The following is a 27,262-nucleotide window of genomic DNA, read 5'->3' on the forward strand; positions in this document are numbered from 1 at the left end:
TGACGCACCTCACAGGATAACACAACCAGTCCCGACCAATGTCTCAGAGGATAAGCCCAGCCGACCTCCTCGGCCTAAGAGGGCCCGCCCTTTGCCCGGCTGGTCCCGCGTCGCGGGAGATACTGCCTTAATTTATGCGCCGCTTGGCGTGATGATCCCAGGTGCGGCTCCGGCCGCAAAGGCTGATGGAGGATGTAGTCTCCTCGCAGCAGGGGCCCCCCCTCCACTCGGCGGCCACTCAGTGATGCAATTAGAGTGTGGCAGCGGGAGGCGTGCAGTGGGCTCTCGCAGGAAGACAGGTAGCGGGATTAAGTAGGAACCAGCAGCAGGTAAGATCGTAAAAGTGATCTGGGCACAAACAAGGAAAGCAGGCAAAAGTCATTGCACTTGAAGGCTTTTGTTCTGCGTGCTTTCGCTGATGCCTGTTTAGGATTGACAATGGACTACAGCTTTTCAAGCATTCATGGCATTTAAAATATTTTTTTCCCCTTTGTGAACTCGCTGATGATTTCTTAATGCTGAAGAGTAAGTAAAACTACTGCCACATTCATTGCAATGGTAGGGTTTTTCCCCTGTGTGTGTTCTCTGATGTGTGTGGAGGTTTGAGTGTAACCTAAAACTACTTCCACATTCACTGCAATTGTATGGTTTTTCCCCAGTGTGTATTCGCTGATGTCTCCGGAGGTCTGTTAACTGACTGAAGCTCTTTACACATTCACTGCACTGGTATGGTTTTTCCCCTGTGTGGGTTCTCTGATGTGTGCGGAGATGTGAAATTTTACTGAAGCTCTTTACACATTCCTTGCAATGGTATGGTTTTTCCCCTGTGTGTATTCTCTGATGTGTGCGGAGATGTGAAATTTGACTGAAGCTCTTTACACATTCCTTGCAATGGTATGGTTTTTCCCCTGTGTGTATTCTCTGATGTGTGCGGATACATGTAATTTGACTGAAGCTCTTCACACATTCACTGCAATGGTATGGTTTTCCCCCTGTGTGTATTCTCTGATGTGTGTGGAGATGTGAAATTTGACTGAAGCTCTTTACACATTCCTTGCAATGGTATGGTTTTTCCCCTGTGTGGGTTCGCTGATGTGTTTGGAGTTCTTGTAACCGACAGAAGCTCTTTACACATTCACTGCACTGGTATGGTTTTTCCCCTGTGTGTGTTTTCTGATGTGTGTGGAGGTTTGATTGTACCCTAAAACTACTTCCACATTCACTGCAATTGTATGGTTTTTCCCCTGTGTGTATTCGCTGATGTCTCCGGAGGTCTGTTAACTGACTGAAGCTCTTCACACATTTACTGCAATGGTATGGTTTTTCCCCGGTGTGTGTTCTCTGATGTGTGTGGAGGTGTGAAATTTGACTGAAGCTCTGCACACATTCATTGCAATTGTATGGTTTTTCCCCTGTGTGTATTCGCTGATGTCTCCGGAGGTCTGTTAACTGACTGAAGATCTTCACACATTCACTGCAATGGTATGGTTTTTCCCCTGTGTGGGTTCGCTGATGTGTGTGGAGCTGTGAAATTTGATTGAAGCTCTTTACACATTCCTTGCACTGGTATGGTTTTTCCCCTGTGTGGGTTCGCTGATGTGTGTGGAGGTTTGAAATTTGACTGAAGCTCTTTACACATACATTGCAATGGTATGGTTTTTCCCCTGTGTGTATTCTCCGATGTGTGTGGAGGTGTGAAATTTGACTGAAGCTCTGCACACATTCATTGCAATGGTATGGTTTTTCCCCTGTGTGTATTCGCTGATGTCTTTGGAGGAGTGATAACCGACTGAAGCTCTTCACACATTCAGTGCAATGGTATGGTTTTTCCCCTGTTTGTATTCGCTGATGCTCTTTTAGGGTTTCTAATTGGCTAATGTTCTTGACATATTCAGCGCAATTGAACGATTTTTCTCCTGACTGTGTTTCCTGAAGGGTCAGCATAGTTAATAAACCACTTGCGTTATTTTCACATTCCCTGTATGTGTGTGATATTTCCGATTTAACAATAAAATACAAGACTCACTAAATACCTGCCACATTCATAATATCAGTAAGAAGTGTATAACAAAGGTAACCCTTTAGGAAGTATACATGACAAAGGTAACTCCAGACACCTTTTTCACAATGCTTTCCTGTTCACACTGGATCAGCTCAAATGCCAACTCCCGCCTTTACCTTGCAGCTCATTAAGGGCCTCACTACGAGTGCGACGGCCTTCATGATCGCCGTACACAAGGTGGCGGTCCAACTGCCACCATCCTGGCAGTCTGACCGCCGTATTATGAGTGTGGTGGTGGGACCGCCATTGCCACGAGACCGCCACCCCGCGAGGATCAAGGATCCTGCTGTGGAGGCGGTCTGCAAACACCCCGAATATGTTGGCAGTGCCGATGCCGACATCGCTGAGCATATTACGGTCTGCATATCTACCGTCCTTTTCATGGCAGGGACCCCACCATGAAAAGGATAAAGGACATGCAGGTAAGGGGGTCCTCACAGGGCCCCGGCTGATTCTGCTCCTGGGGTTGCATGCGGGGGGCATATGTTACGCCACCCCATGGAATTGCACCCTTGTTCCAGCACAGTGTGGCATGCATGACATGGTGCAAGAACATGCTGCAGGCACTCTTAAGGTGGTTATATGCTGTTTAGGCTCTCTAATGAGCCTAATACAGCCGCCGCAAGACCACTGCTGCACCGCCCACCCACCCTGGATTTAGGTCATAATCCTGTGGCGGGCTCTCAATGGGCTTGGCAGTCTGCCTGGTACCTCCGCTGTGGTAGTCCCATTGGAAGACCGCCACACTCGTAATAAAGCCCTAAGTCACCTTCAACACATTTTACAGCCCTCCTGGTTCAAGCATTTCTGGATCCTTCTAACCTGGAAGACTGGAGCATTATCCCGAGTTGAGGTGGATTTTCTATCAGTGTAATATATATCAATCAATCAATCAATCAATCATGCCATTTGTATAGCGCGCTGCTCACCCGGGCGGGTCTCAAGGCGCTTGGGAGAGGGGGTATGCTACTGCTCGAACAGCCAGGTCTTGAGTTGCTTCCTGAAGGCGAGATGGTCCTGGGTCAGCCGAAGGTGGATGGGGAGGGAGTTCCAAGTCTTGGCAGCCAGGTAAGAGAAGGATCTTCCTCCAGCGGTGGCTCTTCGGATGCGTGGTATGGCTGCAAGGGTGAGGCTGGTGGACCGTAGCTGGCGGGTGGGTGTGTAGAAGGTCAGGCGGTCGTTGAGGTACTTGGGGCCCAGGTCATGAAGAGACTTGTGTGCGTGGGTGAGGAGCCGTAACGTGATCCTCTTGTCGACGGGGAGCCAGTGCAGGTTCCTCAGGTGGCTGAAGATGTGGCTGCGTCGGGGGACATCCAGGATGAGTCGGGCGGAGGCGTTCTGGATGCGCTGGAGTCTTTTCTGTAGCTTGGCTGTGGTTCCGGCGTAGAGGGCGTTTCCGTAGTCCAGTCGGCTGGTGACGAGTGCCTGGGTGACAGTCTTCCTGGTCTCGGTCGGGATCCAGCGGAAGATCTTGCGAAGCATACGCAGGGTGTTGAAGCATGATGAGGAGACGGCGTTGACTTGTCTGGTCATCGAGAGGGAGGGGTCCAGGATGAAGCCCAGGTTGCGTGCGTGGTCGGTTGGCTTGGGTGCGGTGCCCAGGGCTGGGGGCCACCAGGAGTCGTCCCAGGCGGAGGGCGAAGATCCCAGGATGAGGACTTCCGTCTTGTCTATATCCATCTCCCTTGAACTATTGACTGATTCTGCCCTGAAAGACAACCTAAAAAGTGAGTCTTTAGTTCTTCCTAAACTAGGTAAAGTTAAGATCCTGTTGTATTTCAATCAGCAGCTCCTTCCAGGGTTTTTCTGTAAAACAGAATGAGGGGCTGACTGCAATGGCCCGTCTTTATATTGTGTACACAGATAAAGCAATGAAATATTAATTCATGAAATGTATTATGCAACGATATCAGTCATTTATTCCTTATAGAGGATCCATCACAACCAATAATTTAACTGAAATATCAAGCATCCAACAGATGTGTGCATATAAATAATTGTTTTTGTTTTTCAACATTTACAAGATATTGACTTATTGTGGTCTGTCTGAAGGCCACGATGCTAGTTTGTGACTCAACAGGGCTTTGGTAGAGCAGGAGGAGGTGTCTGTTGTTCACAGGTGAAGTCACATTCCTCCATTCCCATATTTCTTTTATCCAGGTTTACCTCATTCCATGTCCTTCAGCGCCCTCCTCCCCTTGGTCTGTGTACTCACTCTACAGGGTTCATTGTTAGCTGAGGCAGGGACACACTTGAAGCGTGCACACAGCAGATGCAGATAATGGCCTGATAGTGAAGAGGCCGTGGTTGGCAGTACGGAGCTCACAAGCTTCATTTCAGAAGCTCACCTGGGAGGTACTAACTGAGGAGGTGCACAGAAAGGACCATATTAGCTATAAACAGAGATAGTGCACAGGTGGGTGCTTGTGAGGTATAAACAGATGAGGTGCACAAATAGGTGCCTATGAGGTACAAACAGAGCAGGTGCACAGGTGGGTGCAAATGAGGTATAAACAGAGGAAGTGCATAGGTTGGTGCTTCAGTGACACGGGGACTATATCTGCTTCTAGGCCCTCTTCCTATAATGCTGGCTCTTGCTTCTTCTACAACACTAGCTGCAGACATAGGGCCTGATTTAGAGTTTATCGGACAGGTATTTTGTCAAACATAACAACAGATCTCGTCTGTTTTATTACAATTGCCACAGGATATAATGCACTTTTAATAGGGTGGACGGGACACCTGCAACATTTATGACAGAATAAACCATCCACCTGAATATAAATCGGGCCCTTGGCGGACATTGTGTCCAGTGTCTTCTCAGTGTTGGAAAGCATCCATTGCATTAACGGCACAGTACTATCTCACCACTGCTGTGGCTTGCAGTCATAAGGCCATTATGAACGGACTAAGTTGTGTGCCAGAATGCCTGTGAATAGTTAAGCAAGAATGTTTAGGAGGGAGATGGGTCTGTAAGATGAGCAGGACTAGGGGGTTTTCCAGGGCCTGTGAATAACCATCTGTTTCTCTCTTGGTGTCAGTGGGCTTGACTGTGTCCCAAGATGAGTTGTTCACAGCAAGGACACAACATAGATGCTCCTACAGCAGATGCACAGAAATTTCAAGGACTAGTTACTTACCTTTTGTAAACCAATATCTGTAAGGAACAGTAGGCAGTAGCAAAGTGTCACATTTCAATACATACATAGCTTAGGACTAATTAGCCTCCCTGGGTGCCATCGATCTGACCAGTTAGTGGTGGCTATCCAGGCCACACCGGAACAAAACCAGTGTTGTAGATTTGCATCCGACAAGGGCGTGGCCACGTTTTGCCCGTACCTACAACGCATACACTGGCAGCTGTTACACAAACATATCCCACAGAGAGTGTGGGTAGTAGGCAAAGATGGATGTCAAGTAGCTAAACAACACTCCCAGAGTCAGGGAGGATGATGACATCTTTGCGTAGTGCCTGAACCTCTTGGATACCCTCTACAGCGTAGCTAACGGGAATGTGTTCTGTGGTTTTGAGGCCTGGATGCAGATGCTTCCTGGGATGGGGTGGTAGGACAGGGAACATGCTCAGTCCGGGTAGGGCAGTGGGGGTCTGACAACGTGCCTATCTACAGACAAACATGCTGCGTGGCTGTACATGCTTGCCAATATACATACTGTAGTTTCATCAAGATAGGCCTGCAGAGGCTCAGCGTAGCGTTAGTGTAGTTGAAGGACCTCAGTGACAAGTTGGTCCTCACCGCAGCAACGGGGAGATGAAGGGCCATGGTTCCGACCGCCCACATAAACACAACACTGTACGTTGCCCACTCATCAAAATACATATTTTGAGCTGAGACATCACCAGTGTCTGGCTAGGTGTCCACAACACTCGTATCCCCCAGTCCACCTGTCCTGTGGTCTTGCGACTGACACTCACGTGCCAGTGGGTCTTCATCACCCTCCCAATACTCATTAGCACCAATTGTAATCAGGTGTGGCCGGCTTATTGATGTTTAAATTACCATGCAGCATTACGAGCGTTGTTCTGCCACACAGTTACCACAGCGGAGCCGTACAGTGTGTGGTATTGGGGCCAGCACCACCCCAGAATGGCGCCACGGCTGACACCTGGGGGATCTCTGGCAGTGAGGTTGTGAGTTGAACCTGCGGGGACCAGGAAGAACATTCCAATCGTGGTGCTGACTACGACGGCTGCAATTCTGTTGGAGCCGTGTGGTCGCTGTCACCCTAATCCCATGCAGCATTGCACTTGCATTGCGGTTATTTGTGAATGCAATTACACATCTCTGACTTCTTTAGTTTACCCGACGAGTTTGGGCTGGGGAATGATGTACTAATAAGGGGCTCACATGTCTCCACACCCACACACATGCACTCGTCCTACATCCCAACCATGAGCTATTGTGGTGCTGTGCCAACTGCTGGAGTCTGAGTGGCTTGTGGGACAAATCACACCTGGATTCATATGTCTGGTCCCCGCAATTGGAGCAGCTCTTGTTGTTGTGCCTGACGTGAAAACCGTGGAGACACAGACGGTGAGGGTCACTCACCAACATGAGGCATTTTCATTCCTCTCAGGCTTTGTAAGTGACATCCCTATTGGCACGGTCTTGAGTATGACAATGAAAGCTAAATGGTCAGAAGTGTTTGTACAATGATTTTGGGTACAAATTGTGTAAGCTTTAACTTAGACCGGACCTGCGCTGGTGTTGAGAAACAAACAGAGGACCTGACGTGTGCACGCAGAGGTGACATATGAATACTCCAGGGCACACACAACGCCAAGGACACTTGCAGAGCCTGAGGATTTACACACCAACACACAAGTGTACGGTATTACGGAAATTGCCATGTCCAGGATGACATGTGGGGATATTCTGAGGTGAGTAATACGTTAATGACCTGTTCATCGCATATGCTAACAGCATGCACAATGTTGCACATGGCACACACATGACGTGGTCACACAGAGTCATGCCGTGCGGCTATGACACCTCTGTGACAGTGGGCATGCTCCTGTCATCATGTGCCAGTTCCCTGTACTGAATAGTTGGCCATTTGAGTGTTCATGTGCCTCGCAACATGTTGCTGACGTTCATGGGTTGGAAATTGTTGAATGCATGTGATGCACATGTGCATCATGATTGATGACATGTTGTGCAAGCTATTCACACATCAACTGAGGCACAGGGTCACAATCCCTGTGCTTCTTCAATGTCTGCCACACCTGGCACATCCTGATGTATGTGTGGCATGCATCAACATTGTTTACATGAGTGTAGACTACATCCCTGCTGTGTGATGTCCTGGTGTAACTCTCCCAATGGTTACATGAAGGTGGACAGGGACGCACCCTACACAATCGTTCACTTGACCATGTCTGACGCACTGTACCCCAATGGTATGTGCGTGTGTCGGCTATACGCGAGCTAAGCGTACCCCAATGGTACGTGCGTGTGTCGGCCTCCTTTCCCTATCGCTTTTCAGCTAAGCGTACCCCAATGGTACGTGCGTGTGTCGGCTATACGCGAGCTAAGCGTACCCCAATGGTACGTGCGTGTGTCGGCTATACGCGAGCTAAGCGTACCCCAATGGTACGTGCGTGTGTCGGCCTCCTTTCCCTATCGCTTTTCACCTATACGCGAGCTAAGCGTACCCCAATGGTACGTGCGTGTGTCGGCTATACGCGAGCTAAGCGTACCCCAATGGTACGTGCGTGTGTCGGCTATACGCGAGCTAAGCGTACCCCAATGGTACGTCGCTTCCCTATCGCTTTTCGCCTATACGCGAGCTAAGCGTACCCCAATGGTACGTGCGTGTGTACGCATCGTTACACCATTCAATGTGTAGCATTGGCAATGGCAATGTCACCGTACTTGGGTGTCAATTTTAAAAAATGCATGGGAAACAACTAGGGGAACAGCGTACTGGTCCAAATGCAACCAGGTTGTCATGGATATGCATTTTCTTTTAACTCCTACAGGTGTCCTGGAAAAATCTGTTTGGAAAAAGTATACAATGTTGCGAAAGTTGTTGTTCAGCTCTGGCTCTATTTTCAAACCATGCATATGTGTGTCATGGGCTTAGGTGTGATGTGATTGGATGGAACATAGGATGCAAATTATGGTGGCCTATCACACACTACTCCTTGGACTCACAGACCCTCTGCAGCACAGATATAAGGCAGCATGTGGCTGTGGGAGGGCACTTGCCTGCACAACATTGGTGTGAGAACCACAGCTGCTGTCTCTGAATCCTCTGGACCCTGATTAGCTGAACATGGAGAGGGCGCCTGCATTCACTGATGGTGAGAACAAGGCCCTGCTGGATGCCCTCCTGCCAAACTTCAGCAAGCTGTATGGGAGACCAGAGGATCAGGTGAGTGATGTGTGCAATACCTTGGAGTGTGCACCTGTTGTGTGTGTGACATTATGGCCACTGTGTATGTATAGTGTACAGATGCAATGTTGTTGTGAGTGAGTGCCAGGGTGCACAGTGTATTTACAAGAGAGTTATTTGTTGTAGTGTGGTGTGTGACAGCATGTCATGTGCTGCATTGCACCCAGATATAGCATATATTGTTCAGTGAGTGCCATGCTCAAAGAGTGTTTTGCAGGCCTCATGTCATCTGTAGAATTTCAATGTCATGCAAAGCAGTTGTGTTTGCACACAGGCCACATACTCCTGGACAATGATGCAAATGTGTGTGGCATACGATGCCCTGAGGTCCTCATGTATTTTGTGCACATATGGGTGTTTTGGGAACATGGACCAGGTATACTGATGTTGTGTAACTTTACATTTGTGACAGGTATCTGCCTATGAGAAGGGTGCAATCTGGCTGGACATCGCCAGGGCTGTCAGGAGAGAGGAGGGGCCTCGCAGGAGGCTTCGAAACATAAAGAAGAGGTGGCAGGACATCCGGTGCTGGAGCCGCCGCTGCGCCCGAGTCCAGCTGAAGCTGGAAGCTCCACGCCGGCATGGCGGCAGCCGCAACCTCACCCCCAACATGCTCCGGGTCCTGGAAGTGGTGTTCCCAGACCTCCATAGGCAGTTGCAGGAGGGACAGCAGCACCAAGGGGGTAGGTACATGTCTGTTTGTAGTCATGTGTGTGTGAAATGGTACCTGAAGAGCTCCAAGGCATGGTCACACTCCCATAGTTTGAGTGATGTGGTCAGACAGGCACTTCATGCATTGGCATTTGATTGTCCCTCTGTCAGCAGCTGCTTCTTTACATGCCTTGCCCTACTCCACATTAGAGGTTTGGTTTGGCTAATGCTTGTTTTTGACATGTACTCCTATGGTGCAATGTCTCAGTATGCATCTTCCTTTGCACATCATCATGTTGTAGGGGGGTATGTGACACCTGTTGGTACCTTAAATGTAGCACCACATGTGCACTGTGTCTGCCTTTCTTCATATTTTGGCAATGTTCTTGAGTCTCAACAAGTGTTTAATGCACAAGTCAGCCTCAGTGGCCTTTGTCCATGGTACACTTTCTAATTATCTTGTGTTAGCTACAGGTGCACAATGTACATGTGCTATATTTTGGGCTTCTGCATACTCACACTGGGCAGTGCGTGTGTGCATATTCTCAACATCTGTTGCATTTTCTTTGTACATAGTATTGATGGTCTGCCACACAATGTGACTTTGGATGTAGTAAGCTGTGATGGCAGTGTGAGGTGATGGAACACTTGTTTCAGGTCCCAGGATGGCATCACATGGCAGTTCGCCCAGGACTTTTCAAATGTGGCACAGAGTCAAAGCTAATCTAACATGACCAGGTCTTGATATGGGTGGCAGGGTTGGCTAATGAACTGTGATGCATCATCAGCTATCCTGTTGTCAGGCAGTGGATCATGATTGTGTCTCTCATACAAGTATTTTCCTTGCCTATACCTTGTCTCCTACCTTACATTGAGCGTTGTGTCTCTGACATTTGTCCACAAGTAGACTTGTCATTATGCAGAGTTCTGTGTCATGGGACTCATGATGCATGCCATGTTGAGAAATGAGGGCAAATGATTTGCAGCTGATATGTCTGATGTGTACAGGTGACTGATATGTTTTCATTCTTCTCCTTGCTCACAGCATCATCATCTGAATCTGGAGGAGACACAGGCGCGGACCAGGCAGAGGGACCCACCGACAGTGCCACCTGCTTTGAGTTGTCAGAGGGAGGCAGTGGCACAGAGTGTGAGGAGAGTCTGCAGGCCGGACGACATGTGACAGACACATCTTACCATTCCGACGACTCTAAGTCAGACTCTCAGGAGGGGGGGGGATATGCAGCAATGGTCACTCATTCATCTTTGGCTGCCCTCCCCTCCTCCAGTCCCATCTCCAACCTTCCAGTCCTTGGTGTGCCTAGGGTCCGTGCTAGCCCCCGTGTCTCCTTTGTTCCCGGCACCGCAGCCCCTGCCCCTGTGTCCCCTGCTGCCCTCAGTGCTGAGACAGTGGACCTACTCCGGCAGATTGCAGTAGGTCAGACATCCATGCTGTCTGTCCTCCATGGACATACACAACTGATGACACAGGTGGTGTCGTTCATGGAGGGCATGTCATCAGCCATGTCTGATCTGCGTCGGAGTGTGGCTGCCATAGAATCAACACTGACGGCACCTCTCTACACCCAGCAGCATCTGTCCCCCCCCCTCCTTCAGAGCCATCCACCTCTGCCTCTCACATACCTACACAGCATACACGCACACGCCACAGGTCAGACACACCCAGCGCACACACACAGCATAAGAAGCTCAAAGCTCCACGCACACAGTCTCAAGGGCAAGTCGGCACACCCACAGGGAGAGGGGAGACACCTCACACACGCATCCACACACCCAGTAGGACAGACTCACAGCCCTGTACCTCCACCCCCAATGTGTCCCCGGGTTCAGGTGGTAGTTTTTCCGCCCTGGCTGAGGTGTGCAGCCAGGTTTTTGAATCTACTTTTGGCGATGCCCCAACCAGTGTGGATGAATCCACTTCTCCTGCACCCACTCCACCTGTCCTTCCCTCTCCTGTCCATGCGGTGCCGGAGGATTCCACAGATGGTGCCCCCGTAGTCAGCACAGCTGATTAAACGCCATGTGCAGGCAGGTTTGGGTGAGATGACACCCATGGAGGCACAAAGTGTTGCAGAGACTCTATTGGACTGGCCATTGGCCTTTAATGAGCGAGGACTCTCATTTGGTTTTTTTTGTGATTCCGCTGAATAAAGCAAATTTTTTCCTTTTCAGATTTGTAGTTTGTGTGATAATGTCTGTGACTGCTGGGTGCCTGGGAGCTGGTGTGATGTTCACATTTAGGTCTGCTAAAATGTGTCTACCTCCTGAGGGTAATGAGGTTTACAATGGTATGTTTTTGATGTACGAGCTGGGCAGTGGTGGGCACTCTGATGCTGGGGAGTGGTGGGCAGTGGTGGGCACTCTGATGCTGGGGAGTGGTGAGCACTCTGATGCTGGGCAGTGGTGGGCACTATGATGCTGGGAAGTGGTGGGCACTCTGATGCTGGGCAGTGGTGGGCACTCTGATGCTGGGCAGTGGTGGGCCCTCTGATGCTGGGCAGTGGTGGGCACTCTGATGCTGGGGAGTGGTGGGCACTCAGATGCTGGGCAGTGGTGGGCACTCTGATGCTGGGGAGTGGTGGGCACTCTGATGCTGGGCAGTGGTGGGCACTCTGATGCTGGGCAGTGGTGGGCACTCTGATGCTGGGCAGTGGTGGGCACTCTGATGCTGGGCAGTGTTGGGCACTCTGATGCTGGGGAGTGGTGGGCACTCTGATGCTGGGCAGTGGTGGGCACTCTGATGCTGGGGAGTGGTGGGCACTCTGATGCTGGGCAGTGGTGGGCACTCTGATGCTGGGGAGTGGTGGGCACTCTGATGCTGGGCAGTGGTGGCCACTCTGATGCTGGGCAGTGGTGGGCACTCTGATGCTGGGGAGTGGTGGGCACTCTGATGCTGGGCAGTGGTGGGCACTCTGATGCTGGGGAGTGGTGGGCACTCTGATGCTGGGCAGTGGTGGGCACTCTGATGCTGGGCAGTGGTGGGCACTCTGATGCTGGGCAGTGGTGGGCACTCTGATGCTGGGCAGTGGTGGGCAGTGGTGGGCACTCTGATGCTGGGGAGTGGTGGGCAGTGGTGGGCACTCTGATGCTGGGCAGTGGTGGGCACTCTGATGCTGGGCAGTGGTGGGCACTCTGATGCTGGGCAGTGTTGGGCACTCTGATGCTTGGGAGTGGTGGGCACTCTGATGCTGGGCAGTGGTGGGCACTCTGATGCTGGGGAGTGGTGGGCACTCTGATGCTGGGCAGTGGTGGGCACTCTGATGCTGGGGAGTGGTGGGCACTCTGATGCTGGGCAGTGGTGGGCACTCTGATGCTGGGCAGTGGTGGGCAGTGGTGGATGTGTTTACTATACACCAGTTAGACTAACGTTGATATAGCAGTCGTATGTCCCATGCGTCTATTGCACTGGTGATGTGCGGTGACGTTCCGTACCCCGTGGTCGATGACGTAGGTTCGCTATGTCACCGTATTACACTAGTGATGTGCGGTGACGTTCCGTACCCCGTAGTCGATGACGTCGGTTCGCCATGTCACCGTATTACACTAGTGATGTGCGGTGACGTTCCGTACCCCGTAGTCGATGGCGTAGGTGCGGCCTGTCACCGTATTACACTAGTGATGTGCGGTGACGTTCCGTACCCCGTGGTCGATGACGTAGGTTCGCCATGTCACCGTATTACACTAGTGATGTGCGGTAACGTTCCGTACCCCGTGGTCGATGACGTAGGTTCGGCCTGTCACCGTATTACACTAGTGATGTGCGGTGACGTTCCGTACCCCGTGGTCGATGACGTGGGTTCGCCATGTCACCGTATTACACTAGTGATGTGCGGTAACGTTCCGTACCCCGTGGTCGATGACGTAGGTGGCCCCGCCCACGTATTACTCTACTGTTGTGCGGTGACTTACCGTACTCCGTGATCGCAGACGAACATACGGCCTCCCTCCGTATTACACTAGTGATGTGCGGGAGTGTGTGGCGCAACATACCCAGACATTACAATCGTGCAATGGCGATGTGGCCGTCTGGCTACACGTACAGGTATGTTGGACTTCGTTGTGCTCACCTTCTGCGCCGTCGTCGATTTCTAAGTACGAGGTGGTTGCCGTACAGGATAGGGATGACACGGACGATGGCGTTCATGTCCTGCTTGTCGTGTACCGGGTGCGGGTCTTGCCGGAGTGTGGGTTTACGGTAGTTTAGAGCTCTCGTAGCAAAAGAGCCGTACGGAGTGTGTTCAACACGGATCGTACTTCCTGATTCGGAAGGCGCGGTCTATTTACGTACGGACGCTGCATGGTGCGTCAGCCGACTGCAATTCGTATGGATTTTCGATTTGTACGGTCTTTTTTATGAGTCGTACGGAGTGACGCTTTGATTTGTGATCGTACTTGCTGATTCGTACGGGGACGCCTACAGGTGCGATTCGTACAGGCAAAAACGCTCCGAACTGCAATTCGGAGCGCTTTTTACCGGATCGGAATCGACCTATCTGTCTTTGTTCCAACAGACTGACTTCGTCCAATGGACTCTGTCGTCCTTTCAATAGACTCTTTCATCCTTCCAGCAGCGGCATCGAACGCAAGTCCTCCTTTGTTTCCGACAGTGGTTATAGGTATCCTGCTTCCGATGGCATCCACTGGTGGGGTGTCTCCGTAACCCTCTGTATTCCGCGGGTCTTCCTCGGGGGACTATTGTGTATTGGTGCTGCTTTACTAATATATTGTTGCAATATTGTGTGCATTGTTTAGTGTTAGTTGGTTATTGTAATAAATATCTATTTTTATACATAGCGTGTGTGGTTCTTTTTCTCTTAGCCTACACTAAAGGATTAGATACTGGTAAATCGCGCTGATTTGCACTCCTCCTAGACTAAGCCTAAAGGTTGCTCTCCATAGCTACCACTTTGAGAGCCTTTATAAAGTTGGCTAAACCACTAACATCCCCATAAGGGTTGCCTGGAGTGCTGCAGGGTGCTATTCTAAACAATTGGCTTTTGATTGTATCACATGTAATGTGTGGTTTTTAAACTTGTATTGCTTCAGATGAAATGTGTGACACATAGTGTGTGATGATTACTGTAAACTGATAATAAAGTTTTTAGTTAAAAAAGGTTTTAATGATACATTTTGAGTGTTGGAATTTATATGATTATCACAGTGGTGGGGGCCTATTGCACAGGCTGGAGGATCATACTCATCTAAGGGTGAACTCTGAAGTGAGCAAAGGGTTATGCCACTTCATTGTGGCATAATCCAAGGGATCATTTGTTTTACTTTAATTAAGAACTAAACAAAGCAACGTTAACCTGAAGCAAACCGCCACTGGGAAAGAATTGGCAGTGCCAGCAAGGCCGGTCTGGGCCCCAAAAGTTAGGGATCTAGTGAGAGAGAAAATAGCAGATAAAAAGGAATTTGGACCTTCCTACAGAAAACCTGTACCCATCCTAGCTGTCAACGGAACAAGAACAGTACTTCTGCTGCCCCTTGCCGGAAAAAAAGGAGAAAAGATGTGTGTCAATCAACCTCATAAAATCACAATATGTGACCAATACTCAACAGTAGGCTTTGTGGTCTCCACCCTAGTAGCAAGCGCCCTCCTCTCGCTACTATCCAAGAGGTTCAACCTGAAAGACTCATAACCATCGAGGAGTCGCCAGTGCAAAATGAAGGACTATGCAACAATGCTATGGAACTCATTCCTCTTGAAACCCAAATAACAGTCCGACCAGATACACCTGTCTACACCAATGTAACAAGTGATCAATTAGTTCGACGAGAACAAGCAAACACAGCAATTCTACAAATCCTGATACAATCCAAACAATTGATTGAACTACTTCTGGCTATTTCATTAATTTTGATACGTTCTCTGACGATCCAAGAGAACCTGAAACAACGCCAGTCAAAAAATCCTACAAACAGCAAGCCAAAGATATTCTTCATTTTCATAAAGAGACTTATCTGACTTCACCATGGACTGAACTGTGACTAATATCAGGAATGCTGTTCTTTTTTCTGGCTAGGTTTAGTTGTAAATAGCAGATAAAATCATCTAGATTCTACAAGTAAAAATGTGAACCTAATTTCAAAACCTCACAAATGATCCCACCATGAAGAAAGAGACTTGTCTACAGTGAACATTATAGCTGTACCTGTACCTGATGGTGTAGGTTGGGACGAAGTTGATTTCGACATTTTTTGCCTGACGGAAATGTTAAAAGTTTGACACTTGTTTAAGATTTCATTAGTGATTTCATTAACCTCCAGTACCTATTCAGATGGATCACTGACAAAATATAGAATTCAAAAATATAGAATACTAAAAATATCGAAGTAAAAATATAGAAAGCAAAAATATCGAAGTCCTATCTACAAACAGGTAAGTGCAAAAAGATCTAATCAAAAATATCGAAAAAAATATATAGTTAGTCAAAATATCAAATTTTTTAAAATGTCTTAAAAGTAATTTGAAATTAATGAAATAATAACTATAATTAACTAAAACATACTTAAAATACTTAAATAACTAAAAACATATTAAATAATTAATGTAAGTTAAAAAAATGAACTTACAACTTAATTTTTTAACACATATATATATTAACATAATATTAATTAATAATATACAATATTTTTACTGTAGGATAGCGGGAGGGTAAAATTTACTATTACCACTCCAGCAACTGCAACAGTAGGGTAAACGTTGGATAGCATAGGGGTAAAAATTACTATTGCCACTCCAGTTAGTGCAACAGTAGGGAAAGCGTTGGATAGCGTAGGGGTAAAAATTATTATTCCCACTCCAGGGAGCGCAACAGTAGGGAAAGCGTTGGATAGCGTAAGGGTAAAAATTACTATTCCCACTCCAGAAAGTGCAACAGTAGGGAAAGCGTTGGATAACGGGAGTGTAAAAATTACTATTCCCACTCCGGTGAGTGCAACAGTAGGGAAAGCGTTGGATAATGGGAGGGTAAAAATTACTATTCCCACTCCAGTGAGTGCAACAGTAGGGGAAGCGTTCGATAATGAGAGGGTAAAAATTACTATTCCCACTCCAGAGAGTGCAACAGTAGGGAAAGCGTTGGATAGCGTAGGGGTAAAAATTACTATTCCCACTCCAGTGAGTGCAACAGTAGGGAAAGCGTTGGATAGCGTAGGGGTAAAAATGACTATTCCCACTCCAGAGAGTGCAACAGTAGGGAAAGCGTTGGATAGCGTAGGGGTAAAAAATACTATTCCCACTCCAGTGAGTGTAACAGTAGGGAAAGTAAATACTTCTTATATTAATCAAAATTAATTAAATATTAATACCAATAAACAATTAATTAAATGTAATACCAATTTAATATAATATAATAATTAATCAATTAAAAATACAAATACATATTAACTATTAAAATTCATTACCTATTAATGCAAATTAAATAACAATTAATTAATTAGCAATTAAAAATTAATTAACAATTAATTCTAAATAAATACCAATAACAATTAAAAAACTTTCCACCCTATTCCCCTATAAACCCACAAACCGCTATGGGAAATAAATTAAAAAAAATAACTTAATTATCAATTAATAAAAATTAATTACCAATTACAATTTAATTAATTACCAATTATTGAACAATTAATTCAAGATAAATACCAATAAATACATTAAAATATGTAATTAATTATAATTAAATTACTTCCCATCCTATTCCCCTATAAACCCACAACCGGCTACAGAATTAAATTACGCAAAAATTAAATATCATAAAATTCATTACTTAAAATAAATTATAAAAGAAATATGCAGTTCTCACACTTATACTAACATACAAACACTTTAAAAAATTGATATTATTAAAAATTCTATATATTTAATACCTATATTATATACTTTGATATTTTTACTTTCTATATTAATGAAAATCGATATTAAATTACTTACCTTAAATTCGATATTTTTGTTGACTATATTCTGTCCATTCGATATTTTGTCCATTCTATATTTTAACTTCGATATTAGTGCTATTATATTTTTTTGATTCAATATTTTGTCTGTATTTCATTCAGATGATTGGGACTTCGAGACTGTCAGTAATATGATGTCTGATCTAGCGAAATCTGCTGCATTTTCTAATAATGAAAACTTGGAAGGTTCATCAGAATATGAACAAATGTACTGTTATCAGTATTTTGGTCATAGATCTGCAATGCCTAGAAATTTGTTTATGTACAATCAATGGGAACATTGTCCTACACCACCGAAGGGCAGTTCAAAAACATTTTCACAGATGTTTCCTTAATTTTCAGGGTTCAATACCACAGACCCATCTTCTTATTTTTATAGGACTGCAAACCAAACAGCACAGAAAAATATGTTAACTAACACCAAACAGATCTACTCTGCAGCCTTTATTGCACAGCTGTCTAGACAAGGGTTTGAGTTTTGGAAGGACACTATAGACATAAAATCAGTCTGGGGTTCTAGATACTGGCAAGTGCAGGGGACTGAAGCCTTGTTTAGAGCATGCCTCATCCCGATAGGACTCATTGAGAACTCCTGAGGCAGAAAGCTGGGAGCACCATTCGCTCACATTTTAAAATTTGTTTGTCATTTTAAAACTTGATTTCTTGTGCACTTACCATTTCCCTCTCCTCCTCACTGTGCTTCGCTCCACCCGTGCAGCCGATTAGGCGCTGTTACGGGGAACTGTGAAGGTAGCCGCCATCTTGGGGGTAGCCCCGGGTTGCCGCTGCAGTCTTCCTGCCATTAACATTCTAGCCAGCATTTAAGACACGCTCTCAGCCTCGTGCGCTACACCGATAGGACGCATTGAGAACTCCTGAGGCGGAAAGCCGGGAGCACCATTCGCTCGCATTTTTAAAATTTGTTTGTCATTTTAAAACTTGATTTCTTGTGCACTTACCATTTCCCTAACCTCCTCCTCACTGTGCTTCGCTCCACCCGTGCAGCAGATTAGGCGCTGTTACGGGGAACTGTGAGGGTACCCGCCGTCTTGGGGGTAGCCCCGGGTTGCCGCTGCAGTCTTCCTGCCATTAACATTCTAGCCAGCATATAACACGCGGTCTCACTCAGCCTCGCGCGTGACACCGATAGGATGCATTGAGAACTCCTGAGGCGGAAAGCTGGGAGCACCATTCGCTTGCATTTTTAAAATGTGTTTGTCATTTTAAAACTTGATTTCTTGTGCACTTACCATTTCCCTCGCCTCCTCACTGTGCTTCGCTCCACCCGTGCAGCCGATTAGGCGCTGCTACGGGGAACTGTGAGGGTAGCCACCATCTTGGGGGTAGCGCCGGGTTGCCGCTGCAGTCTTCCTGCCATTAACATTCTATCCAGCATATAATGATCATCCCCTCCCGGCCGCACGCAGCGGGCATGCCGATGGGGCGCGGAAGGCGTGCCAAAGGCAAGCCCGTCTGCGCCCGTCCGTGCTAGACCGGGCCCAGGGGCCAGTTCCCCTGCCCCCCCATTAATGTATTCCATGGAGACCCTGTTGAACCTTCGCAGCGCAGCCTATCCATTGTGCCCAGCCTCCATCGACCGCCTACAATATCTAGGCATCTTCCAATCCCCCTCCAGCCCTCCGGGACCCCTGCCTCGGGCGCTCTGCCTGCATCAGCAACCAAAGTCTGTACCGGCCGAAATCCAACGACTAAATATCTATTATCTCAATACCAGATCCCTAGTAAAACATCAACTTGACATTTTCCTGCTCCTTACATGTCAAAAACCTGATATCCTCTTTGTCACGGAAACTTGGCTTAACATCGACTCATCCCCGGATATCTTAGCTGCCCTCCCAGAAAATTACTAAATCTTACAGGTAGACCGTGACTCAGGGAAAGTAGGGGGTGGAGTAGCAGCCATTATTAACAAAAGCTATACATTCTCCAAACTGACGTCTCTTGATCTCTCTGCAGCTGACAACCTGGTCATTAAGCTCGACTCCAGGTCAGGACCACTTCGATGTGTATTGGTATATAGGCTCCCCCAGAGTATGCCCCTATTTCCTTTTTCTCTGTGCGACCAATTGGCCACCAGGGTCACCAATTACACCAAAATCTTATTAATCGTTGACTTTAACTATTGGTTTAACAGCGATCTTGGTGGCCCTTTGGCCAGTGAACTTACAGAGCTTCTCACAGGCCTCAATTTTAGCCATCACATTAATACCGCCACCCATACTAAAGGCCATACACTAGATCAGATCTGGAGTACGAACCTTAGCATTTCCCCGCCCCCGTTGTCTCTCCCTGCATATGGTCCGACCATTTTCTGATTCAATTCAACATCTCTATCCCTAAGCCTAAAATAAATGTAGACACCAAGGAGGGCTTTATCAGAAAATGCGGCTCCCTGGACACTCCAGCCTTTTTGGGATGTTTAGAGAACTCTATTCCAGCCCATAATACTGACCTCAACCAGGCCGAGGTCGATATCTCTAACTGGCTTGTAACTGCAAGCGATATACACGTTCCGTTAAAGAAACTCAAAACTATTCGTCAAGCTGAGGCTCATAAATGGTTCTCCTCCGACCTTAGGGCAAAAAAACTCACCGTCCGCCAAAAAGAGCGGGTATGGAGGAGTAACTATGACCCTCTTGAAAAGGCCCTCTATTTGGCCACCCGTGCGGACTATATGAAGGATATTATCCTAGCCAAAGCCGCTTTTTTCTCCAGTCTAATCGAGCAATCCAACAATAATTCTAAGGACATTTTTGCCATCGTTAATAAGCTCTCGAATCCCGGAAGAACTCAGCCTAAACCCGCGATCCATCAGGATTTCTGTAATACTCTCAACCAATACTTTCTGGACAAAATCAAGACCATTAAATCTAGTATTCCTGTTACTACCCCGGTCTCTCTAGACTTGATACATGTTACCAATACCCATTCCCTGGATAACTTTCCTCTTCTGGATGCCCCTTCCCTACTTATTATTTTGAATAGGGTCAAGTCTGGATCCCCTCGTGACTGTTGTCCCCCTTACATCCTAAAAAACATTTTTGCTGCTTTTCATTCTCCCATCTTAGGACCCCTTAACACATCCTTAACTCAAGGCATAGTACCCAACTCTTTTAAGGAGGCAGTTGTGGTTCCCCTCCTAAAGAAATAAGGAGCGGAACTCACTATTCTATCAAATTACAGGCCAATTTTCCTCCTCCCTTATCAAGGGTAAGGTATTGGAGTCCCATGTAACATTACATCTTTCCAGCTTCATTGAACAATGGTTTTTTGACCCTTCTCAAGCCAGATTTCGACCGGCTCACTCGACTGAGTCAGTCATCACGGCGGTCTTGGACTCCCTGCGTCATAACGCTGATATGGGAATCCCTCAGGCCCTGGTCTTACTTGATCTGTCGGCAGCGTTTGACACGGTCGACCATGTCATACTTCTCGACCGTGTCAAACTTGCCGGCATCTGTGGCCCTGCTCATGATTGGGTCAGATCATTTCTTGGTGGCGGTACGCAGGCAGTCGGTCTGCCCCCCTTTTCGTCCCCTAAACTCCACACCACATGTGGGGTCCCCCAGGGCTCCTCACTGTCCCCTATCTTATTTAATTTGTATTTGCTCCCTCTACTTCAGTCTCTTAAAGCCTTCAAAGTCACTACTTTCAATTATGCAGATGATCTGCAACTCACTTTCACAATTGAAAATTCCCCAGATTCGGTCCACGAATTCGATAACACCATGCTCCACATACGTCATTGGATGGATGGTAACCAATTAAAGTTAAATCCTGACAAGATAGAACTGGTCCTTTTTGGCAAAAGCCAGTTATTTTGGGGCCCACATTATTGGCAACCCGAACTCGGACCCCCTCCTATCCCGTCCAGTTCGGTCAAAAGCCTGGGGGTGCTTATTGTTAGAGATTTATCGTTAAAGCCCCAAGTGAATTCGGTTCTGTCCACTTGTTTTTTTCAGCTCCGCAAAATAAAAAAGATTAGTCAGATGCCCACCCAGCCAGCCTTGACCCAGGTGGTGATTGCCTTGGTGTTGTCACCTTTAAACTACGCCAACGCCATCTACCTGGGCCTTCCTGTTGCCCTCAGTAGACGCCTGCAGATGGCTCAAAATCAGGCAGCCAGACTTATATACAGACTGCCGCATTGGCAGTCAGCTAGACCCTTACTGAGGCAACTTCATTGGCTCCCTATTACACAACGTGTCACTTTTAAAACTACTTGCATCAGCTTTAAATCTCTACATGCCCGCAGCCCGAAATTCATTCAAGACCTCCTGCCCAGAGACATCCCCCCGTAGCTTACGCTCTGCTTCTCAAATTCTTCTAACCGTCCCTCGCTACAAGTTCCAACGCAAGGGAGGGCGAAGGTTTGCTACCCTCGCCCCCAAACTATGGAACTCCCTTCCCCTGGATATCCGCTCCTGTTCCACTCTTCTTCCGTTCAGGAGGCATCTTAAAACCTGGCTGTTTGTCCAGACCATGGCCTCCTTCTAGCCTCTTAAGCTGTGTCCTCATAGCCTCTGTCGGTCAGCGCCATGAAACCTCTGGGTGTACGAGCGCTATATAAAACCTTGTTCAGATAAGAAAAGATAAGATCCCACAGCAAATAATATTTTTGAATGGCACAGTGCAACAAACATCTTGCCTTGGACTAGCCAAGATCAAAGACATGAACACACCTCGTGTACCAACACCTGCAAATATAGAGGGTAATGGTGCATCACAAGAGGCAGTTACCATGGATAACATACTACAATGGGGGTGAATCACTGAATGAAATGTTGGCATCTTTTAACCTTGATTTTGTTAACAGACTGTGCTCCCCCTGCGTTGATTTCAGTGCAACTTTTGTGGGGAGAGGGCTTGGCACTACTATAGATTTTATTGTCGCCTCCGAAAGTCATGCCACATGGTATACTGGTTACACCACTCACCCCGTACGGTTTAGTGATCACCTTCCCCTTTCTTTTCTCATAAATTTACCACAGACTCAGTGTAATACACTGATAGAAAGATTGTCATGGTTAAAATTTTGTGAAATGCCAAGACAAAAAGGCTTCGCCATCAAATGGAGTCATATTGATGCTGAGGCCATGCTTGCCAAGATTGTCAGGGCCTCCTTTGCCTCAATCGAGAGGTGTTTAAATATTGAGGCCTCCCACGAGGAGACCATGGCAGCCTTTGAGATCATCTCATGTAATATCCGCGATACCTTGTCCCGTAAGGGGAGTGGTTCTATTCCTAGACCAACGACCGATTCCTGGTTCGATGCCCCTTGTTCCAAGGCACACTCCCATCTTAAAGCTGCATTACACAGAAAGAATAGGGACCCGGCTGAGGTGGCCAGTTGCATAAAAATCTATTGTTTAGCCTGAAAGAATCGTAAGAAAAATATTAAACAGGAGGCCTGGAACAATTTGGTCTTCGCTGCTCAATCCAAGGATAGCGCCCAATTTTGGCGTGCAGTTAACGCACCCTTCTTTAATGTGTCAAATACGGCGAGGATAGAGGTTGCTATTAGCGAATCTTCCTGGATTGATTTCTTTTCAGAAGTCTACAATCCGGGTGAGATTACTAAGCTAGTGGTCACGGCAGGTATAGAAAAGGAGGCACCTCGGATCTTCCAGAAAGTAAATTTGGGAATCACAAATGGGGAAATGACCACCGCTATTGAGCAGAGCAGGGGTGGCAAAGCCCCGGGAATAGATGGGGTCCCAATTGACCTGTTTAAATACTCAGTCGATCTTTGGTTCCGTATATTGACGAAAGTCATGGATGCAAGTAGTGAGGTGGGCCTTCCCGAGACCTGGTCCGATTCTATTATTATCCCCATCTTCAAGAAGGGTGATAGGGAGAGCCCCTCTTGCTATCGCCCTATCTCCCTTCTTGATTCTTTTATGAAGATCATGGGTAGGGTTGTTTTGAATAGATTATCCTCCTGGACAGAAGAAGCAGGGGTCTTATCCCCTATCCAGTACGGATTCCGAGAAGGGATGGGTACTGTGGAACAGGTCCTGAATTTCTCACTCCTGCAAGGAAAGTACATCAAGGCCAAGGCTGGCAAATTATATGCAGCATTTGTTGACCTAAGTGCCGCATTCGATTGCGTCATGCACGATCGATTGTGGGAGGTACTGGAAAACCTTAAGATTGAAGAGTCTATTATATCTTTTTTAAGACAACTTTATGCTGGGACAAGAGCTAGGGTGAGATTTGGAACCGGTGGCGAATGCACCAAACCCTTTTATGTGAAACGTGGAGTGAGGCAAGGGTGCGTCCTTGCGCCTCTCCTTTTTAACTTATACACAAACAAATTAGAAGATGTCCTGGTATCTAAAGTCATTGATTCACCTAGAATCAACTCCAAACAGATAGTGTCCCTACTTTATGCGGATGACGCTGTCATCATGGCCAGGACAGAGAGAGGATTGCAGTCAGCCTTGGATACCTATATCAATTTCATGGAATCTAGGGGCCTGACTCTAAATGTTAAAAAAACCTTTGTGATGACGTGCACCAGGGGTAAGTCCAAAACCTGTAAACTGTTAGCACGTAAGGAAAAAGTGCAGTCCACAAAAACTTTCTCTTATCTAGGAGTAGTTCTAGAGGGTGGTGGACATTGGGGCCCTGCAATCAGGAGTAGAATCCTGTCGTTTAAAAAAGCCACTGCTGCACTCATGGCTTTCTCTCGTAAGATGGGAAAAAGACCCCCCGCAATTTTGCTCAAGATCTACTCGGCCAAATGTGTTAGTACAGCCATCTACGGGGCCGGTGTATGTGGTATTCAAGACACCAGGGAATTACAAATTGTAGAAAATGCTTTTTTAAGGTTTATTTTAGCAGTCCCTTTTAGTTTATCTGTATTCAATTGCCATGCAGAGCTGGGGGTCCGTCACATTAGCGATTTGATTTCAATGCAACTGTGAGAAGTTGGCTTGATATTCTAGTGATCACTATGTATCAGTCCAGACAACCCTTATTGATGATTGGTTGTAAGTCAACCTTATAGACCAGCTATCCTAGTAGCATGGATACGAGCAGTCTAAGGCTAAGACTCTAGAGGGCGTGTTAAGCCAGCTGTTTTACCATCACATTACCCCTTGAACACCAAGTGAAAGGACACCACACAATTTGTTATAAAAAATAAAGGATATTTATTTATAACAAGACTACCCTGGCTCTTTATGAGACAGGGAGCTAAGCACACAACAAAACTCTTAAAGAATTACTGAAAGTCACACAATTTACACAAATGCCCGAGGGGCACGAAAAACCATATACACAAGAAGTGGAATGCGAATTACTAGCAGGTAAGTAACTATTCTCATAGGCTTTAGAATCGCTAGGACTGGACTACTGAACCTTTAGATTGCAAGCAGGAGGCCTAGGGACGTCGTGTGCAGAGTGGAACTCTCACGCGTAAGGCGGGAAAAAGTCTATGGAGGCTAGCAAAGACAAAGTTACTGTTCTCGGGCGAACCCGACTAGGTGGGTCGAAAACAAGAGTGGATCCGAACACTTAGAGTGTTGGACTATGCTGGAGCACCGGAGTACTCGGTTTACCTAGCCCAGGGGCTGCGGCTGCATAGGGTTCAAGTTGCGTCAGAAACCCTCGTTGACGAACCAGGAGCCTGAAGAAAGAAGTTGCTGGCAGGCGGCCAGTGAAGAAGTTCGTAGTGATCCAAGCCTGGATCCGGGAAGAAGGACCTGAAAGCAGAGGGGACCAAGTTCTGAATCACTAGCCAGTGATTTAGGTGGGTACCAGGATGGCACCGGACGAAGTCACCTCGACCAGGTGAGTGGGCGCTGCTGGGCTCTGCAGTCTCTCGGACCAGGAGGCGTTCTCGGCGACCAGGATGGAGGTGCGAGCTGTCCCACGAAGGTGTCTGCTGTCGACGTCGCTGGACCTAGGATTGGGGCAACAAGTCTTGGCAAATGCAAGCCCACGTGGTGGACCTACAATGGAGTCTGGAGTGGACCAGAAGGGTCCAAGGTGCTCCTCTGTTGGAGGGGAGCAAGGGCCAGTCTGGAGCAACCAGACCCGCGGTGTTTGTCGTCGTGGAGCATCGTAAAAGGGCCACTAGCCAACGGGCAAGTGACCTGGACAACGCGGTGAGCAGCAAAGAGCAGAAGGGCCCCACGCAGATCTCGTGGATGCAGGGGGGCTGAACTTCGGTGCTGGAGCTGCTCAGGCTCGGGGCTTCTCTTACCCCAAAGCACTCAGTCGAGAGTCACTCGGTGGTCGTGCTGGACAAGCGTCGTGCAGTCTTGATGATGGCCGGTCCCTCGAGGTCTCGTCGCACCCACGGGTCTCAGCTGGGCTGAAGATGTAGGTTGAGGTCAGAGGTGCCAGGAAAGCCGGTTCTCGTCGAGCTGGGCAGTCTTGATCCGGAGGAGAGACTTGCAGCAGACCGCGATGCTTGGTTGGTGCCTGCTGCTGCAGGGTGACTACTCCTTAGTCACAAGGGAGAAATCTTAGGAAGAGTCTTGAGTTCCTCTCGTAGAAAGTCGGTTCAGGATTCAAAGATTGATCTAATTTGGAAGGGGGCCTGCTCCTACCTTTATCCTGCAAAAGGGGACTGGCACGCGACTAAGTCCTGCCCTATGGGTGGGACTAGGCGGGGGTGGTTACACCCCTCTCCTTTGGCGGGCTTTTCCCCAGCTCAGGGTCTGGTGTGCCCCTGGAACTGGTTCAAGCCGGCGTATGCATAGTGAGCACCGGGGTGCCACTTGCAGTCACCTTCCTCTAAAGCCCTGCCTACCTAGGATACACACAATCCTGTCTGGGACGGTGCTGGCACCCCCCCTGACAGGAAACCCTTTGTCCTTGCCTCCTGCGCTAGGAGGACTCCCAGCAACAGGAGGGCAGACTTGTGTCTCGGTGGCAGCATCCATCTTGTGGAGCTGAGGCTATGTCTGACTTTAACCGGGGTTACAGGTTACCAACATGTCTTCTCCCTCTAGAGGGGTGGAATGCTACCCCCGTCGCCAGAACTAGCGAGGGGGTAGTATTCCAAAGCGTATGACACCTTACACGACATGTTTAGATAATGTCAGTCCAAAGTTACCATAACCGCGAGGATTATAAGGCACTTAAGAGTATATGGTCTGACGCTATCATGGAAACGGCTAAGGGATAGATCCCGAAAGCCGCAGACAGGCTCAGCTCATGCCAGAGCACTATCTCACACGATTCCAAGCACTCTGCCTTCAGGATTGTTAAGGCCTGCCATAGGAGTGACTGATAGGAGATCTGTGTGTCCATTTTAGGGTTAGATATAGGCATACTATATCTAAAGCAAGGGGTGATTACACCACCTTGCCCCAGCTGTCAAGCAGCCAGTTGTGTCAGTTTTGGATGGCCAGCTAGGGGTGGCATAATACATGCTTCAGCCCCTGGTAGGCCCTGGGTACACCTATGCCCTGGATACCTAAGGTATACTGTACAGGGTCTGATAAGGTGACTCAGTATCCAATTGGATATGTACCTAGGGTACATGGAATCCATTTCAACAGAGAGAGCAGTGGGCCTGGGGTCCTGGATAGCAGGGCCCCAGGTCAACTAAGGCAGAAAACCAGCAAAACACCAGGCAAAAAGTTGGGGGTAACCATAGTCAGGGATCTACCTTCCTACAGCAACCACTTTTACTTTGGCATAGGGTATGGACAGCTGTCGAGCTAGTACTTAATAGAGAGATTATACGTGACGTTATGGCACTCGACAATTCCCATAAAATAGCATGGTTATCCTATATCCAAAAATGTTGTGCAGACATGGGGAAACCTGAGTTTTACACCTCACCAGAGGGGCTATGTAGGATCTCGAGGAAAGATCTAAAGAAAGATTGCTGGTACCATCTCGAATCACTACGGTTAGGGGTAGAGCTGAACAAGGTCTCCGTAGTGCGCCACCAAATGTTGCTTACCTCGGGCAATATGCAATCTTATCTTATTTGGTGCACCAGTGGCTTTGACCGGTTTCTCCTTACCAGGTTCAGATTTGAATTTTTTTTTCCATCTAGTATCATTCCCCCATACTAATGACTGGTCGAAAAAGCTTACCAATTGCCCTTGTGATGGGAGTGCCGAACAATCAACACTTCATGTGATTTGTTTTTGTGGTTTTTAT

The 27,262-nt window shown here is 47.6% G+C and overlaps 1 protein-coding gene across 1 annotated transcript in view; it reads right to left on the bottom strand.

Annotated features, from left to right (window-relative positions):
• Positions 1–331: 331 nt before the first annotated feature.
• LOC144806626 (uncharacterized) overlaps positions 332–27,262 on the bottom strand; it is a 64,034-nt gene continuing 37,103 nt past the window's right edge. The window contains exon 4 of the mRNA XM_078672947.1: positions 332–1,853. Coding sequence (XP_078529073.1) covers positions 454–1,853 — 1,400 coding nt within the window. The 3' untranslated portion in view covers positions 332–453. The remainder of the gene's footprint in view (positions 1,854–27,262) is intronic.

The sequence above is a fragment of the Lissotriton helveticus genome (assembly GCF_964261635.1).
Source record: "Lissotriton helveticus chromosome 1_1 unlocalized genomic scaffold, aLisHel1.1 SUPER_1_unloc_91, whole genome shotgun sequence".
Taxonomy (NCBI): Eukaryota; Metazoa; Chordata; class Amphibia; order Caudata; family Salamandridae; genus Lissotriton; species Lissotriton helveticus.